Below are 19,581 nucleotides of genomic sequence, written 5' to 3'. Positions count from 1 at the left end.
AGCACTAGACCCCCATGCATCTTCCAACACAGTTGGTCATCCAATCCCGACTCTTAAGATACACGGAACGCCTCCTTTCAGTCATTAATCAGGTTATTAATCCCTTCTCACTTTTCCCCTTCTGGAATAACAAAAACTAGATCTTACAAAACATCACTTATGAGCAATTTAAATTTTAAGTCATCAAGGAGTGAGGTTAGATGAAAAAAAGGGTACCGTAGCGTGTCAAAATTGCTTTTTAGGACTCGGCATATCTTTTCTAAGCAGTTTGTTTGCAATCCAATTACTGTACATCAAGTAAATTTACCACAAGGGCCCAGAGCAATTCCCCATTACTAATAAGGTGTTGTCACGGTCTTGGCTCGACTTCATGTCCTCCGACGTCTCATCCAGATGAATGTTATGCTGTATGCAAACTATTCGGCCACTTATGCATTTAGGACTTGCGTAGGGGACGGGGGGGGGGGGGGGGGGGGGGACATACTGAGGGGCGACGTACTAAGCATGGGAGGAATGATGGGGGGGGTGAGTAGCTGCTAAACTGAGTAACTGATTTATACATATGGAGATAGAAATCTGTATGCAGGATACCAAAATGTACAAGTGGGGCATGTACTCGTGATGAAAGGAACAGGAATTTCCATTAAAAGAACTGATACACAAGGTGTAAGGGGTTTTTGATTGATCAAAGCTTGAGCAGTGGACTAGTGGGTGTGGCCATAGAAGAATACAAAGAATTGCAAAATGGCTGCAGTGCCAATGCGCTGGTGGTTTTTTTGATGCGTCATTCAAACAATAACATGAAAGTAAATCTCATACACTCCCAAATCATTTGCTAAGTCACCCGCTCCTTTTCTCGTCTTGCATATTTTTCTGTGGTACATCATTGTACATTTAACACCGAAAAAAAATACATACCACACGCTTTCCATGAATGAGGGGTAGAGAGTTTTATAGTCATTCTTAAAATCAATCCAGCGCCCAAGTCTGGTCACGCTGATCTGTCAAGAAACAAAAGATATTAGAAGAGCCATTGATCTTGCGAATCTTTGCAGCAAGCACTTTTTCCAACAGTCACAATATTAGTATACCACATCCTGATGGAAAGATCTCTTGGGCAAGCCAGTCGGGTATTAGATGGCAGTTCTTTTATGTTTTGATCCGAATCCTGAACTATTTTTAAAATGTTCCAAGCACTGACCTTACAGTTATAATACAGGGTTCTTTTGCTTTTCCGAGATATTTCTCTAGGCGCACCAATTTTTTAATTAGTTTTTGTAAAACTAAGGTGAGAGCAACTGTAACCGCAATTTTCTTCTCACTTTCTACTTCTATAAAACCTTTTCAGCTTTTTTTGTGTCCTCTCCCATTACTGTTATAATAAATCAACATTTAAAGAAGCTTGTAGCAAAGCAGATGTGCATTATTACAATGAAAAGTTAATTATTTGATAAAAGAACATTTTTGAGATTTCCCATTGGCCACCCTGCACGCCAATTACTCAAGAAATTGGTTTTATTGTGGCAAGACTGTCAAGTTCACCTTCCTTAGGGACCGCTTCCTTAAACATCCACCACAACTGTGCATTACTACATCCCACTCCAAAAGATTTCCCCGTCTTTGTTCACATATAACCTATAAATTAGGGAAGGTATACATCATTTTCAATGCAGAATACCTGAAATAATATAAGGCCAATACTATCTTCCTGAAGCTTGTATCTTCTGAGAGCCACATGCCTTGCAGTCTGCCATCTAGTGGTGACATTTGCTTTTTCAAAGAAAGAAAAAGAAAAATTTAAAAAGAAAATAATGAGGGGTGTCAGCAGAGGTGTTCCTGTCACACAATCCTTATCCAATGATCACTCACGCGTCAACGTGCTCCGATTGTTGTTTTTCTGGCATGAGTGTTGTGTACTTACATGCATTTTCTTTATGTACTCCCCCCGCCCCCTTCAGACTCCTGCGGAGAGGCTGAGTGGGCAACTGTGACTAAGCAGATACAAGATTCAGAAAGATGATTACTGGTAAGCAATTTTGTCTTCTGGAGCTTATGAATATACTTAGATTCACATGTTTTCATAGATTAGCAAGCAGTACCTGGAGCAGGTGGTGCGCGACTAGGGACAGTTGAAAAAGGGTGTTCAAGTACTGCCTGTCCAAAGTGTGAATGAATCTGCTTTCGCCAGAGTAACAGTAGTGTTGTGTGAAAGTGTGCACTGAACTCCAACTTGCTGATTTGCACATTTCTTCCAGTGGAATATTATTGGCTACAAATGGAAGTATGGCTGATGTGCTGTGGCTGCATGTGGAGTGTGCCTCGAGTTTGAAAGGTAATGTTTTATTTGCTAGTGAATAACCAAGCTCAATACAATACATCTGGAGATCGTGATCTTGGATACTGGGTTGGCCCCTTTACCAGTGTCGAAAGACACAAAGAACAGGTTATACATAATTATGTTGTCTTATGTGAATAGAACATGACTGCTCTTCGTACATCTAGTATGTGCAGAGCCCTTCCCCTCTGTTTGGTGGGGAACAGAAAAATGTTGGGAGTTAAATGGTTTGGTTAACATGACATTTAGAGATCAATTATGGAGAGAAACGTGTGTGTGTGATGCTGGAAATGCATCGAAGGGACAGGGCCTCTGTATCCTTGTCCTTTACTGCTTTTTATCGTGTGGTCCGTCATGTTTTCCGCGCAGGAGTTCATGTGGGACTCCTGGCAGTGCAGCTCTCTCCTTTGGTTTTAATGAACGGACCCCATGGGATACCCTTATGGCACCCATGGGTGGGGTACAACCCTGGCCCCTAGTGTAGGTTTTTGGGCACCTGTGTGGCCCACAGAGCAGGGTACAGGCTGGTGGCAGCTCCGTGCTGAATTGACTGGTGCCCTGAGCGTCCTCCATTTTGGGATGCCCAGGCCCTGTCATTGCAAATGGTAGATTCCTGATGGAGACAAGATGGCCCCCGTGGCCTCGTGCCTTCCATCACCTGTTACCTTGATCTTCCCGAAGTCGCAGGAAGCCCCGACTGTCCCTTCCCCCTGACTGGCTGTTGGGTGGAAGTTCCATATATGGTAGTGTGGGGAAGTGCTGACCAGACTGGCTGGAGCCTTCCCAACAACCGTATGCTGTGGGTATGCCTGTGGGTGGGACCTGGGTGAATGGAGTGTGGGACAAATACGCATTCTATGTTGTGGATGTCTAGTATCTGGTGTTTGACACAATGACTGAGACAGCGCTGCCCGAAACTGGTATGAATGCAGTGTGGAGTGTTGAATGGCTGGGTACTTATCCCAATACACAACTTGTTGTGAGTGTCTGGAGAGAAGGGAATGGCCTGAATGCACCATGTGCCTGATTGGCCGACTGCCTGCATGAATGCCCTTCGCCGTGATTGGATGCTTGAGTAGGACCCAGCGGAATGAATGGGAGATCAACAGAATATTTGGGGAACTCTCACTGCTAGGAATCGTGTTCAGAAGCTGAAGTCCACTACGACGAGTAACTGGAGTGAAACTGAAGCATGACCTTGAAGCCCTGCTGGAAGAGAAGAATTGCTGTTGCTCTCCATCAATCTGAAAGCTGCTGTGTCTCCAAGGACTGACCCAGAGAGGACCTGGTAAGGCGCCCTGTTTCCGAGCTACGAGGGACCATCGTGCACCAGCTGATCTTTGCCAAAGCTCCATGGTAGACAGACCTACGACAGGCTGCCGCCCAGGGACGGGGACTGCTGCGGAATCCCAATGAGAAGCGCCTGGGCTGTTGTCCGCCGCTGTCGACGACCGCCGTCACTGACCGGAGCCGCCGTGCTCCCGTTGCCCAAGAACTTCATTTGATTCAAGGACGCTCTAGTCTACATTGTCGCCCGTCTTATCCCGCTGGAGAAGTCCAGGCCGTCGATGCGCCGAGGAGCATCCACCGGTGGGTTTCCCGCCACCCAAAGACCCCAGAGACGCCGGCGACTCGACGCCCTTGCTGGGCCAGTTCTTTAAACTCTTTGCGGCCCAGAACTATCGACATTGAGGGGCCCCGCACGCCTCTTCCTTGCAGGACGTTTACGCTTTCCCGTCAACTAGCACCGCTAGGAACGAAGCTGCCACTTCACCGTCGTAGCTCACCCTGTTCTCCGTCGGAAATTCGACGACAAGGAACGCTACAACGCCAGGTACCTTGGGGTTGCAGAACTATTGGAAAGTCTCTTGTGAACAATATATGGACTGGGCTTGTGATCTATCTTTATTTTACAGTTTGCCCAGGTGGGGGGCAGGGGAGTGGGAGAATCTGCACACAGAACTGTGTTTAACGGTAGTGACCAGTATTCTGCCAATTGTTCTAACCAACTGCTTTCCTCTTATATCTATTGTTGGTTTCCTTTACGAACTGATTTGTCTGACATTTAACTGTACAGTTGATGCACTTTAAAGAGATCTAATAGTAATTGTGGTACCACGTAGAACTGTATATTTGCCATTATAGATAACCGAGTACAAAGTGAGTTTTCGTGATATTGTACATAACCTTAAATATTAATTATTTAAAGACTGTTATAATGAATACAGTGTGTGGACATTCCTTTGTGGGTGCTTGGGGACTACACTGTACTTAAGAACCAGCCCGCATCACCTCCTGAGAAGTTAGGCCTCGATTGCTGGACCATGTACCAATATAGAGAATCTTGGCAGGGGTCCTCTGTGCCTCTCCTCTACCAAATAGAGCGCGGAAATACAAACCCTCTGGTCCCTCACAGTGTTCAAAGCACTAACTTGTGTTTGTGTATGGAGACAAAAGGCTCTGCCAGAGTTTGTAGCTCACCAACTCTTTATGGATGGAACGGCTACAAGAAAAGCCACCTTGTAAAAGACCTTAGTGTGGCCTTGTGCATAGGTTCAAATGGTGCCCCCATGATTCTTTGTAAGACTGTTTAGATCCCACTCTAGAAGTGAATATGTGATAGGAGGCTGCTACCTATTTATTCCCTCCATGAAGGCTTTAACCACTGGCACTCTCCACCAGGATACTTTCTTTTGAGATGTGGTACGAGCACCTAGGTGTACTTTGAGTAAATTGTATGGTAGGCTAGAGTTTAGTAAGTAACGATATGCGTGGATGCGCATTCCATGAGGTTAACATGGTTTAGTTTGCATCAGATTACAAAACTTTTTCACTTGCTGCAATACAAATGTCTTGCGTGTGGTTTTCATGCCTCGTTGAGTATTTCCATATATCTTGGAGGTAATTGCAGGTCACCAAATTCTGGGAGTTCAGGAGCCATGCAGCAAGTTCAATTTTTGTGGGCAAGGGTGAGTTGGTTTGCATTGATCCTTAAAACCTTTAGATCAGTCTTGATGCTTTGCAGCAGAGGCCGAGAGAGGAACCGTGGTTATAACTGGCAACTGCCAGAATTAGCCAAAAATGAAAGGTGCAAAAAGTGACACTTGGAGGAAGAAAATGGACGAAATGGCATCATGCTAGAGGTGAAATTGGGGAGTTGGGGTGGGGGAGCGTAGCTGCGGACCATGTGTACAGCTCAACATTTTTTGCATAAACGGGGTCTAGAATGGGATTGAAAGTGCATCAGAAAGTTCATCTTCTAGAGGAAAGGACGGGTGTTGGGGCAGCAAGGGTATGGGAACAGGACTAAGGGGGGAAATATGACTTCAGGGGAGTGTGGGAGCATGACACGAGGAGGGGAGCACCTGGTGAGTGCCTGGGAGGGCAAGAAGGTTTTGGATTTTGCTTTTGATAGATAACCACGGTTATTTGTGTGTGTTTATGGATAACTGCGGTTACCTATAGTACACTGATAACTGCAGTTATGGGGTGGGGGGGCGGGGAGTAGAAAAAAAAAAAGGAGGAATTTCACAGCTACAGTGAGGAGCAATGGGTCTGGCCGAAGGCGGTCTACTGGGTTACTTTAGGAAACCAAATAGTGCAATATGGAAAGTGGCCACAGCTAAAGGCCATGGCTAGTGTGCCCAAACGAAACCTAGTGTTGTGGCCACGGCCTAAGGCCCAGCCACTTATGGCCGAAGGCCAAGGCTAGTGGGCCCATTTAGGAAATCTATTGTAGCAATATGTAGAGTGGCCACTGGGCATGGCCAAAGTCCAGGGCTAGTGGGACCAGAAGAAAGCTATTAGCGCTACATGTGAAGGAGGCACAGCCAAAGGCAAGTGGGCCCCAAAGACATGTATAGTGGCCACAGCCAAATTCTGTGGCCACCTAATGGGTCCAAAAGAACGATATTGGTGGAACATGTACAGTGGACACAGCCAAAAGGTACTTTTGATATAGTGACAAAGAAGTGAGATTGCTCCTGATGCCTTCCTTAACTTCAGCACCCTTCCCCAAACCCCTATCGGGTCTCCTGTGACTCATTCCTGCGGTGTTGGGTCGAAACATTCCCATAGAATGGTCTCTCTGCTTCTTTGGCTCCCCGCTGCCATGCTTTGGCTCTGCAGGGTCTCCGGCCAGACTGTCGGTGCAGTTAATGGTTTGCTCTGTCCATCTCCGAGGTCACACCACCATCTGTCGGTTTCCAGCTTCTAGATAGGCCTGCGTGGGTCAGCCTGCCAAAGACTCCTGCAATCTGCTTTTTGCTCCCAAATTTGAACTTCACGGGTGTGCCAGGCTTCACTTGCTACGTCTGCATCCCCTCTTATTGGGTTCTTTCCTTATTTTTATTCTATTCAGTTGGTTCCTCCGCAGCAGAGCATTACAGTCCTTTGTGGCCATTTGCTACCTTTTCCCAGAACCTCCTTTACTTGACAAACAAGTAGTTTGGATAACTCCATCAATCTGCTTTTTCACAGTACTTCTGGAAGATGACTTGAGAGCAGACATGTCCATTTTAGTCTCCCTTATCTTGGTGGTGTCAATATTTGCAGGAAGAAAGGAAGTAGTGCTTTCAGATTGTTGCTCAGCAAACTATGATTTCATGGACTCAAGCACAAGAGGGTTAGGGAATCCAACACGGAACACAGTCCCTTTAACCTATAAGGGGAGTGTCTCCCCGTGAGGTCCCGCTTTCCGCCACCCCTAGCGGAATGTTTCGTAGCAAGCTCACCTCCCTAGCCTCACAGGGAAGCCCCCCCCCCGGGGGCCCAGTGACGTAATCCAATGAATCGTCGCTCTACAATTACACCACCACCTCTCTACTATGCGTCACTCCTGCTTCACTTCAGTCGTAGATCTAGCACTGGTCTCATAGTTTTGTCTTTTTTGGATACTAGAAAATAAACAGTAAATTCCTGTCTCTACCTGTTACCTTAGTACTTCCTACATTGCCGCCTTTAGGAGGAAAGCCTAGATCTCCTCTTGTAGTGCGTTTAGATGTTCCTAAGGTATTGTTCTCGACCTGTGCCTGTGATCGTGCAGTTTTGGTAAAAGCTTGATGTAACCCTCTTTCACTGCGCTTAGGACCCAATTGTCTGATGTTCTTATCCCCTTCCATGTGTGGGTATAAGATGTTATGTAAGCTCGTACTAGAGTTGCAGGGGAGGGGAGGGGACCACTACTGTGCAGTAATTATGTAGCGGCAGCTGTGCCTTTAGTGGCTTGCCCTCTGAAAGTATATCACATGGCCAAACACTTGCTAGTTCCCTGGTTGTAGGGGATTTGGAAACTAGAGGAACCCTGGTTGCATCTTGGAATGGCCTGGTGTTTGGTTGTATGACTGGTCTCAAATGGGCCGGCCTGCCTACGAAAGATTCCGTGTGGGTAGGTTTTTCTCGATATTTGGCCTAGTCTTTTTAGAAAGCGTTTTGCTCTCTTTTTTGTCATTCTCTAAAGCCTCATCTATATTTGATCCAAACAGGCAGTTATATTCAAGAGCTTTGTCCTTTAAATTAGTTATAATAATTCTTCCGGCTGTTTCGGCAGCATCTAGTGTATTTTTAGTTACTGCATTGGTTGAATTTTTCCCCTCGGCTACAATTTTAAGCGTTGATGATTTGGTGAGCTCAGCAACCGGATTGGTGAGCTGTTCCATTTCATCCCATTGGCCCCTAGTTTATCTTGCCATAAGTGTTGTAGCATTGTCAATTTGAACCTCATGGGATACGGAAGTAGCAATACTCCTTCCAAAAGTGTTTTGCTTTCCTTATTCTCGCTGGTCGATAGGGATGCTCGCCCCTCTTTATTGTAGTTGCCAGCGATGAGTCCACCCTCTGCTGGCCTTTAATATAGAGCGGATCGCTAGGTGCTGGCTTAATTTCCTTTCTATTTGTGGGTTAAACAGTTTTGTCTGTACCAGTTTAACCAAGGATGGTGTGATTCTTTCGAGTACGCTTTTAAACAATGGTATACATTGAGAGATTGACTTCCTCTGTGAAGATGTCCTCAAAGTTGGTCTCCTCTTCTGATTCCTCAGTTTATATATTCATTCTTGTAGCGGTTCTCCTTAAAGAATACGTAAACCTGTCCGGATCGTCCGTGGGAGAGGATGAGGTGGAAGGTTCGGCTAGGTCTGGGAACAGAAAAGTAGAGTCCTCTGGGTCCATTGTTTTTTAAATTACTTTTTTATATTAAACATTTTAGCAAAACTATCCTGTAAAAAAAAAAATAATATTCATTTCAATTCTATGTAAGATAGAAATTACTTTGTAACTGCGTGATCCTTATATTAGACGTGATGATTGGTAAATGAATGTCACAATTTCATTTACAGGTTCCAATAAAATCGAACCATCGCAATCAATGAGATTGTAGTTCCTCCTAGTATTAATCGCGACCAGTCTTCCATTGTTACGGTTTGGTATTTCTCCACAAAGTGACCCAAGTATTCAGTATGTTTCAAAGTGAAAGCCGAGCAGGAGGAAAATAGACGGCAGAGTTTTTGCTTAACTTCTGCCCTTTTACAGAACCTGCATGATGGATCACATGATTCTCCCTTGGATCTTACTGCTATGATTTCGTTAGATCTACATAGATTGAATTGGATCCTCATGAAAGCAGACCGTAATTTTGGGTTTGGGCATTTCCGAAGATAGAGTTGGATCTCACCTCGTTTCCTTGACTCTGTTGCCAATTGCATATACAGTTTTAATTTGGAAACTTCGTCCTGAGTCTGGTCCAATCTAACTCACTTATTTTTTCACTTTGCCTGGGTTTGTCAAAAGATCTTCCATTAAACAGCTCAAACAACTTCTTTCGTCGAGCAACAGTACATTTCTTTCCCCATGCATTTAGGTAGTTATTGTTGCCTTTCAATAGTTCGTCTTCGATCCCTTTTATCAAATAAGGAGGATGCAGACAGTTGCATTTTCGGAAAAAGCAGAGAGCCTTCCAATCAGGTACATGTTTAAGGGAGCATAATCCCAGTTCTTTCCTCACCATCTGGATGGGGATTGAACTGGGGAGCCCAAGCACTTTCTTCCAAAAGGACCCCTCCATAAAGGCCCATAGTTTTACTGGAAGATAAACTGGAAGATCAACAAAAGCTTCAGAGCCATAGGTCCAGACCAGCATGACTTTTGCAACATAAAGGTCAATGATTGGTTTCAGTGTAAATTTGCAGTATTTTTTTCCTTTAGTATCCCAGCTAGATTAGCAAGCATGACAGCTATCTTTTTTTTGGAGTACAAAAGAATTGACATTTGCAGGGCTTTTGGTGATCCAAATCCCTAATTATTTAAAGCTCAGAATCTGATCAATCTCCTGATGATTAAGAAACCATCTAGATTTTTTTCCTAGCCACACTACTTTTTTTTAGCATAATGATCTTGATTTTATTAGTATTGATCGTCAAATTGTTTACCTCTGCATATTCTTGTAAGCGATTTAGTTGTCTTTGAAGGCCTACTGCAGTATGATCGAGTAAAACTAAATCGACGGCATATAGAAGATGGTTTATCCTCAGATCTCTGAATTTTGGTGTAAAACTTCTGCATTGTTTCATAAATTCAGCCAGGTCAGCGATATATAAGTTATAAAGGGCAGGTGGCAAGGAACAACCCTTCTTTACTCCTCGATATGTTGGAATATCTTCGGTCAACTCGCCTTTGATAGACAGGCGAATTCGTATGGACATCGTACTGACGAAGTGAGGGCAGATGTTAATTTGGTCTTAAATTTATCAAATAGAATACTGGACGAGACTGAACTACGGGTGCTGAATCGTGGCTTATCATTTGCACCCACGCATGAATGTGATTACACAAGTTTACAGATTGATCTTTACAAATATACAAGGAAACTCAAATTTAAAAAGTTGTTTCATAATTCTGTATGGAAGAGTAAAGATAAGAGACATTGACCTGAACTTAGTAGCTTCAGCATTAAAAACATGCAAAACACTGCATTAGCAATGTCTATGTCATAAGATACGGCTATATGCCCGGACCTTACATATTCAAAGTACACATTTGCTAGAGACTAACCTAAAGCTAAAGTCTTACTTTGTACCACACATTTCATCAAGCGGTTATTAATGACATCCACAAACTTTCAGACTAAAATATAACAGGTAGACGACTGAAAGGTAACTTGACCACCAACGAACAAGCCGCACTCAGATGATTACGCAATTGGGATGACGTGATTATCAAAGAGGACAATAAAGGCTAAATATAGTAATCCTGAATAGAGATGACCATTAAAATGGCAGAGAAACCTCTTAGCCAGCCAGGCTGTTATGAAAAAATCAATTTCGAATCTGTGACTACATTTCTCAGTGAATATAAAGAATTGATAAATGGCATTAATTGCAATTGATTTCAGATGAAGAAAAGGGTTTTCCGAACTGCGAGACATTACGCATCCCACTACTTTTTACCAAAAGTTCACAAAAAATACTCTGAATTACCAGATGTGCAACCAATAGTTAGTGGGAATGGCTGGCTAACAGACTATGTCTAAATTCATTGATACCTTATTAAGACCTGAAGTATTAAAATTAAAATCTTATGTAAGGGACACCATTCATGTACTAGAAATTCTGAAGGGCATCAAATGGAATACCAATTTGATTTTGGCAACTATGGACGCTAAAGCATTACACATCCATAGATCACAAATTAGCATTATCAACAGTAGGTTTTTACTACAATAAATCTGCGTCCTTTATGAAATCAGTCCAAATGTTGACAGTTTGTCTTTACACTACAATACAACATTTTTCTATGTGACCAAGTCTTGTACAAACCAACCAATGGGGTGACAATAGGTGCATGTTACGCACCATTGCTGCCAAATCTCTTCATGGGAGAATTTGAATATAAACATGTTAAGAATTACCCAAATGTAACCAAAAATGTATGTACTTGGATTAGATACATTGAGGACGTTCTACTGATATGGAATGGGAAAGATGAGGAACTTATCACCTTTAATGAATACCTTAATGACAATGATTTTGGCATCAAACTTACTTGGAAAAAAAGCACTAATCAGGTAACCTTCCTGGACTTGCACATTTCAATTGAAGGAAATAACACACATACTTGCACATTTAGGAAAGACACTGAAGTTAATTCAATATTACATTCCAACAGCTGTCATAAAAAGAGTAATACAAATTGTCCTTTAGGAATATTATGTAAGCGCTAAACACAATTGTAGCAGAATAAGTGACTACATTGAGGAAAAACTGCTTATAAAAAGGAGAAATTCCTACTAAGAGTTTATAATAAGGAGGTTATTGATGCAGCCAAGACCAAGGAGGATAATACCTATGGAAATGTGCTACTTACACCTAAAACTAAGATATCAGAAACAGAAACCAAGATCAGAAGGATTACTCAGTACTCCAAAAACAAAAATCTTAAGAAACATTGGTCAATTTTCAAATTAGAGGATGTCCTGTCTAAATACATTGGTAATAATCCTCATTTTGTGTATACCAGAGCACCAACACTCCAAACTATCTGAAGTCTGAGTTGTATGACCAGCAATGTGAATTGTCACAAAGTGTACTTCGTGGTAAACCAGTAAAATGTTTTTATAAAATATATGAACTGTACGATGTGCAAATATGCACTTACCCATGTGCAAACATCTGTAACAGCAGAACAGACAATAGAAATCAAGGACCTAATTCATTTTAGAAGTAAATATGTTATCTACATTATCACTTGTTTTTGTGACAAATTGTATATTGGCGCAACAATTGGAGGGCTAAGGTTTTTTATTAGAGAACACTTGAATATGTCGATCGTCACAACACGGAAAAGACTACCCTTACAAGAACATTGGGACAGCATGCATCAGATGGCTAATAAAGAACAAATGAAATTAATTGGAGTGAAACATACCTCCAAGCCATAGACTTGGGGATTGTGAAAAAACTCAGGCTAGAGAGGGCAGAGTCAGAATACAGAGTACCACTATTGGACTGAATCAGGATACAGAAATTTTAATATTTCTATAAATAATTATGTAATTAGGATCACTGTAATGTATGGTATGTGGATCATGAACAATTAGCATTGTTGAGTGTATGGTTAAAAGATTTGGTTTTGTACTGGGCTCTGTGTCCGCTACAGTTGAACTACACTGCAACAAGGGGACTAGTTTTTTTTCCAAATGGACGATATAGAATTTTTAGGGATTACACCTACATTTGAAATATATGATGCCATGTTAGCTGTATCCAAGGAAACTATATGGGCAGAGGTCACAACCCTTACGCACGTATGACTCCTGCGCATGAAAGTCTTGATTATATCAAGTCTCAATTAGTATCCTCAGCATTTAGAGCCTTATTTTCTAATTTCAATACAACATACATTCAATCTCCACAAAAAAGGGCACCCAATGTTGTAATTACCTAGGTCTAAACTGTACCATGCTGGATCAGAAAAACATTTAGAGCAATGTATAGTTTATGGTACAGATACTTCTAAAGGATAGATCCAAGTAATATGGACCATCAGGCTTCAAATTTCTCTAAATGCATTGAACAGGAACAGTGTAGAAAAATCTGGGATTTATGTAATTTTAGACCATATTGACGAGGTAAGAATATTTAGGATTACAGACTAACCAGGCAACTATAAAATATTTTTTTAGACTTATTAGCCTGTTAGTGGTAAATTTACCAGTTATTCATAAATAGGACAATAGATTTTTCCGGGGCAAAGAAATTGGTGTCTCGTGTTAAAATGCGTACGATGTCATGATGCTATGAGTGCAATGTCATGGCGCACGCAGCATAATGACATCACCATTTAGCGCGCCAATGCCGCGCGCATAAATACAGACGTGAATTAGGCAAATGGCGAGCGCGGGTTGACAGAGGCAATTGCCAGGAGGACCAAGATCAGCTTCCTTCAGCTAATCGGGTACGGATAACATTTCTGCTGAAACCCCCTTTTTGCATATGTGCGCAACCAAGTGCTAGAATATATATCAGGCAACTGATATCCTTTTTTTTATATATAACTTCCTCTTAGAAACTTGAAATAGGAGCAGCGATCAAATACCTGCCTTGTGAAAACTAAAAACTACAGGAGGAAACAATTTAAAATACTAATCAGGTATAGATAGAATTCTCTCTGAACAGCTTCAATACTGCATCACAATGTGCAAAAGCTTAGAGCAGCTAATAACGTCTCATACTTCTTCCCAGGATTTCCTCTATTGAAGGTGTTATGAAACAATTCTATATTGAAAACTCAAAGATCAAGAGGAACTTTTGAAATACCTTTTCCAGAAAATGTGACCTTCAAGGGGGACTACTAATGCTTACAGGTAAAACTTAATTTAACCATGTATATATAGAACGTATTCCAATCATTCAAAGATATAACTGTGGTTCTTGGAAAGGTTGCATGTAAATTTGCTGTATCCTACAGTAATTGACCTTTCATAGTTCTGCCTAGTAATCCTTTTTTGAGAAGTGTTAGGAAACAATCTTTCATTGAAGACAAAAGATCAAGAAGAGTACTTGCAATCTGTATAAAGAAAACATTATCTTGAAGGGTGACCATTAGTGACCACAGTTAAAACCCTAGTACTTTGCTCTCTGACTCTAATATAGTAAAAACAGGTATTCAGACAATGATCTGAAATGTACACTGTGTAGTGTTGTCTAAAAAGTTACTGTTTAGAAAGCGGCAAAACTGGTGTAGTCCATGGGGTCCTGGCAAACCCAATATTCCCAAACTATTACACTCAAATGTTAGTGCAATAACGCAAGTTCTTCAGTATAAATGGTATAATATTGTAAAACCTGCATGTGTTTGCATCAGGTTTTGGTCATTAAAAATCTAATGGTTTTCTCTCGCTTCACTCACTGTTCTGTATACCAGATTAGTCTTCGAAAACACTCATGTTGAATTGATTTGTGAAGTGCATACTTAGAACTTTGGATGAAACATAGACAAAGTCCAGGAGGGTGAAACACTGGCATGTGCTGTCTAATGAGTTACTGTTGGGTTTGTGACTGTTGCCGAATTCAGGCTATGACAATTAATGTATACGTTTAGACTGACTATGGATAGACCTATGAATTATACTGTGTAATTAGACTTTGATTATTGATATACAAAGAGGCATTTGATTGTTTATTCAAATAGGCTTTGTCATTTGTGTACTGTAGAACTTATATTTTGCAAATTGATATACAGTTGTATTAAATACTAAGGAACAATAATTCTTTTTTGGATTATTTGTGGTTCAATTTAAATATTGGTTATTTAGAAACTATCAATGCAGATCCCCAAGCACAAAGTGTCTGGACTCTTTTTGATATATGGTTATATACATTGATTGTAGCGTTCCAACCTTCAGACCACTGCTGCTGCAGGGGACATACTCAGGATATTATTTGTTGGGGTCAAAAGACTTTTAGGGGAGCGCAGTGTCCCTTGCTATAACACTTCAGCGCTATATTACGTATTTGTATATAGATTTTGCATTTGTTCTACGAAGTCCAGCGGGCGCGGTTTCTCTGCCAGTTTATCCTAAAGCAGTTTCGGCTCAGGCTGCCAAACGCTTTGGTGAAGTCCACAAATGCGAGATGGAGTGGATTATTGTGCTCAATGGTTTTCATTTTCAATCAAAAATGCTGACGGGGCCGTCCCAAGACACTTAACAAAATCTACCTGGAGATCATCATTCAGTCGGTTTGTCTGGGTCCATGACGACAGCTTTTTCAGAAGTAAAGTTGCATAGATTTTCTTCTTAAGCATTTAACAGCGCTATCGGCCTCTAGTTGCTTAGATCTGAATGGCTTCCATTTTTAAATAAAGAGACTTGTGCAGTCTTCCATGATGGTGGTATGGTTTTTGTCAGAAGAAAGTTTTTGAGCACCAAATCAAGTATAGTGGCACATTGGTCAGGATTTTCTCTCAAAATGGCGTTAGATAGGCCATCCGGCCATGGCGCTCGCAAAGAACTTGATCCTTTAATTTTAATGACTATATAATCGTGATCATAGTTAACAGTCCAAGAAGAAGTTATTATTTTAGCCGGTTGATGTTTTGGGGAAAGGTTTGCATAAAGAGTGCCCAAGAACTTAAACCAAGCTGCTTCAGTTACACAAATTGCCTCTAGGAAAAGTTGGGTCTTACTCAGAGCCTTGATCAAGGACCAAGTCTTAGCCGAAGATTTATTGGTCAAGGAACCTAACATGGTTTCAGCATCTTTCTGATATAAAATACTTCTATGGCCGATACACCAAGATTTATAGTTGGATTTTAGACAATTTCAATGTCCGCAATGGCTGGCAGATATTTTTTCATCTGTCACAATAGTTTCCTCTTCTCCCTTCTTTTGTTAACCAAAGCAACTGTTACGTTCACCTGGTCTCTGCGGGGATGTTCGGTCACGGTTGGAGCCCTCCCTGGACTTGGCTCCCCTGGATCGGCCTTTTTTCCCCAGCTGCTGTAGTTTGGGCTGCTCTGGTTGCTGGTACTGCCCCTGGGAGAAGACAAGAGGCAGTGAGACTGCTGCGGTTGAATTGCGATCCCCCCTCGAACCCTTCGTTCCAGAATGAGATGAGCAAGCTTTATCCCATATGGTCTCGCCTGTTTTCTTGTAAGGATAAGCTCTTCGTCCTGCTTATCAGCAGGGGCGCCGTTGATGGACCCAGTTGCTTCACTGGTCCCTGTGCGTGACGGTCCAGACCGGCTGTGACCGAACCACTTTGAATTTAAGTGTTCGTAACAATGGTTTGTATCCGTATCCTTTAGGAATGTCTTTTCCCAATGATTATTGTCCGTAACTCTTGTAATGTCTTTTCTCTCCCCAATAGGTGTGAAGATGGCCACGCGGAGTCGCGGTGTTGGAAGCGAGTCCAAATGGTGCCAGAGGGGATTGAGCGGTCCCCACTTAGAAGATAAGTTGGTTTTGTTGGTTTGGCCAAGGGTAAGATATTTATGCAGTTTCTAACCATGTGCGTTTCTTTTCTCTTGCAGGGATGGCCTTGCGATGTCTGATGGAGAGCGGCTATCCGAAGACCTGCCAGCGGATGCTAGATGGATGGATCCCTGAGGATGCTGGGCGAGAAGACGACTCCTGCATAGCTGGACGCTCAGAACAGGTGAGGATGCGCCCCGACTCCGATGACTCCGGGAATCAGGTAAGATGCAACGCGCTGCAGGCAATGGGATTGCAGAGACAGGAAAGATGTGCATCGAGCAATGGCATTGCTGGAGGCAGGTAAGATGCGCGCTGAAGATGCAGAGTTGGAATTGGGTAAGCTGGGCTTCGAGCGATGGTGTGGTTGGAGTCAGGTAAGATGCGCATTGAAGATGCAGAATTGGAATCGGGTAAGTTGCACTTCGAGCGATGGTGTGGCTGGAGTCAGGTAGGTGCGTGCTGAAGATGTTCCGGAACCTGATATGTGCTGAGATGATGAGCTGGAAACAGACAAGAGCTTCAGACGGCAGTAGCGTTACGCTGCAGACAGCAGACTAACGCAAAGCGCCTGCATGCGGGTGGGGCTGGCTTAAATAGCCTGGCCCCAGCCACTCCTTAAGCCCCGCCCTGTGGCTCCACCTTGCCACTCCCACAGACTTATGCATGTGTCCTCCAATGCTTCTTAATGGCCACACCCGGCCTGGATGCACATGCCCTATAAACAAAGGGTGCAGAGCACACTCTTACGAGACTGGCGCCAGGACTGGGTCCATTTGGACCCATTGGATGATGAAGGTAATGGCCCTCGACTAGTGGCCATGACAGCAACATCACACAAATGAGGGTGTATATTTTCACTATCCCGTGGTTTACTGTTAACTCAGTAGATCGTCAAGATAGAAGTGTAGTCCACTGGCGACCATGGTTTTGATATAGACGCCTCTCTCATATATTGCGAGAGAGTCCTTAAGGTTTGAGTGATAGCTTGAGTGTTCATTTTTAGTTGATGGCCCTCGTTGGTCACTTCCACCTGGAGGTTTGTTACAGTTTTAGGTCTAGAAACCTCCTCATGCCATACGAGCTTCAACCAATTATGGTCGCTTCTTAGAGAGGTCAAAACTTCCAGGGACTTTATATTTATCATTTCATTTTGGAGAGATGAAAATGTAGTCAATAAGTGACGTAGATGTGTATCTTTTCCACGTCTGGTGTCTATTAAGATTTTGTTTGTAGCACCCGTTTGTAACTTGTAAATTACGACTTATCAGTGCTAATCATAGATACTTTTTCTGAAAACCCACAATTATATTCTGGATTATCAATTTCCTCTATATACGTCATTGAAGGGTAGGTGGCATTAAAATCTCCACATAGGATAATAATGGCATTGCTCCAATAATAGGCATCATCTATAGCTTTTGCTAGATTGTCGCATATTTCTTTAGAGCCAACATCCGTTGCACTCCAATATATATTAGTATAAGCTGAACCGACGTGTTCGTGGTTTCTCGAGATTGGTCACACATCTTTTTCAAGATTGAATACTGCAGAAAAACTAAACAGGAGCACAGTCCCAGATGCCTAATATGTGAAGTGTAAAATCGTGGTAGCTACATTATCACGCAGTTAAAGTGTGTCTGGCTGTGCCGCGATACTGCGTGTTAACTGGGGAAACTGTCCACAATTCTGTGATGGAAGATATGTTGACACTACGCTATTTCTGATGGGTAATCAGGGGGAAGAAGCAAGTCTTTAATCAGGGCAGAATCTTATTGGAAAAGGAAAGACCTACATTATAACCAACTAGAGAAGCAGGCAGAAGGGAACGAGACTTGGTCCTTAAAATGAAAAGAATGAAGAATAGTAAAGTGGCTTGTGGCTAGAACTGTTAAACAAGAGTGCGTGATGGGAAATTATTTCACCCACTAGATTAAGCTACTAGTTCCATAAAGAGAGAGTGACTGTCATTGGAGTTACTGTTAACAGAAGGGAAAACATTTTACCAGCTTCTACAGATTGAAATGAGCGCTTCATGGAAATAGACTGATGTATCCATCTGTGCTGTTGTGAGATGGATTGCTTTTGAACTTTTTTCTGAAATGATGCCAAACCATTGTGGGTGATTTTTAATGTGCTGTTTCAACAAGTTGATAGTGGAGTTGAATATTTTTCTTCCCTTCAAAGAAAACATAATACAAATGTATAAGAACAGCAGGAGGACTGACAAAAGTGATCATGTAGCAGCAATGAGAACCTTATTTCACAGGCTTCTAGTGGAAAAATGGGTGATCCTTTGAAGGCCTTGCCAGTACATGTAGCGCAAGATAACCTATTAACGTAGGGAATATATATTTAGGATGCACTGGTGCTAAATTACTAGCAATACCCATTTCTACAGAAAACCAGCCTACATGTCCGGTTTGCTCAATAAAATTAGGAAAATAATCTTGGAAAAAATAAATGTGCGAGCAGGCTGAGGTCGTGGAAATCGGTGTAGACACGTGCAGTCTCTCTGTTAACTGTTGGATCCTGCAATATTCAAAATAAGCCCCAGAATAGCCTGACAATCGTTATCCGACGTCATGGTTCACATCTAGCCTCTGCTACAGTTCCGAGCACTGCACCCCGCCGATGTGACTACAGCAAGGGGCTTCCAAGTGTGCCTCACAGAGTAATCCAGCACTTCGGTACTCATTGAGATGTGACATTGATCATTCTCCTCCCCTTACTTGGAGAAGTCCAGCCCATCATACTTTGGACTACCAGGCGTACTCTCAGAGAAGGATGGTCTGGTCCCCCAATATGAGGAACCTGCAATTTTGGACCCATCCCCACACACCAGTGAGAAGTACAGGGGTCCTTTCTTATCTGCCCTGAGGAAGGAGTGTCTCGATGCCATTACCACTGGCACGCAGAAATGTGTATTAATGCCCATAAGATTAGTAGGAGCATTGTTAAATATTAGATTCTATACATTCACGTAGGCAGACCAGAGGCATGATTTTGAATTAGCCGTGCCTCCATCTTCAGGGTATCATTAATTATACCTTGAAGTACTACACATTTAGTATTGTCAATAATTTATTTATGATTGCATGTATGATTATGTACGATTTTATATAATTTTGGCCTTTAGCTGAACCCTTGGCTTTTGTTTTCTCTGTTAGTTATGTGATTGTACCAAAATTATACACATTTGTTTCACACTACTACTGTTTGCAATTCTGTAACTATTTCACAATCCAACTGTTGCTAATATGTTGTGTTTCATATGTAT

At 42.3% G+C, this 19,581-nt stretch overlaps 1 protein-coding gene across 1 annotated transcript in view; it reads right to left on the bottom strand.

Moving 5' to 3' along the window:
- The window catches only part of IARS1 (isoleucyl-tRNA synthetase 1), a 2,025,584-nt gene that overhangs the window by 1,871,399 nt on the left and 134,604 nt on the right, over positions 1-19,581 (bottom strand). Inside the window, exon 5 of the mRNA XM_069643896.1 lies at positions 919-1,001. Within this exon, the coding sequence (XP_069499997.1) occupies positions 919-1,001 (83 nt within the window). The remainder of the gene's footprint in view (positions 1-918; positions 1,002-19,581) is intronic.

This window comes from Ambystoma mexicanum, chromosome 2p (genome assembly GCF_040938575.1).
Source record: "Ambystoma mexicanum isolate Mex_15411 chromosome 2p, UKY_AmexF1_1, whole genome shotgun sequence".
Lineage (NCBI taxonomy): Eukaryota > Metazoa > Chordata > Amphibia > Caudata > Ambystomatidae > Ambystoma > Ambystoma mexicanum.
This window is presented reverse-complemented; position numbering and strand designations above follow the sequence as displayed.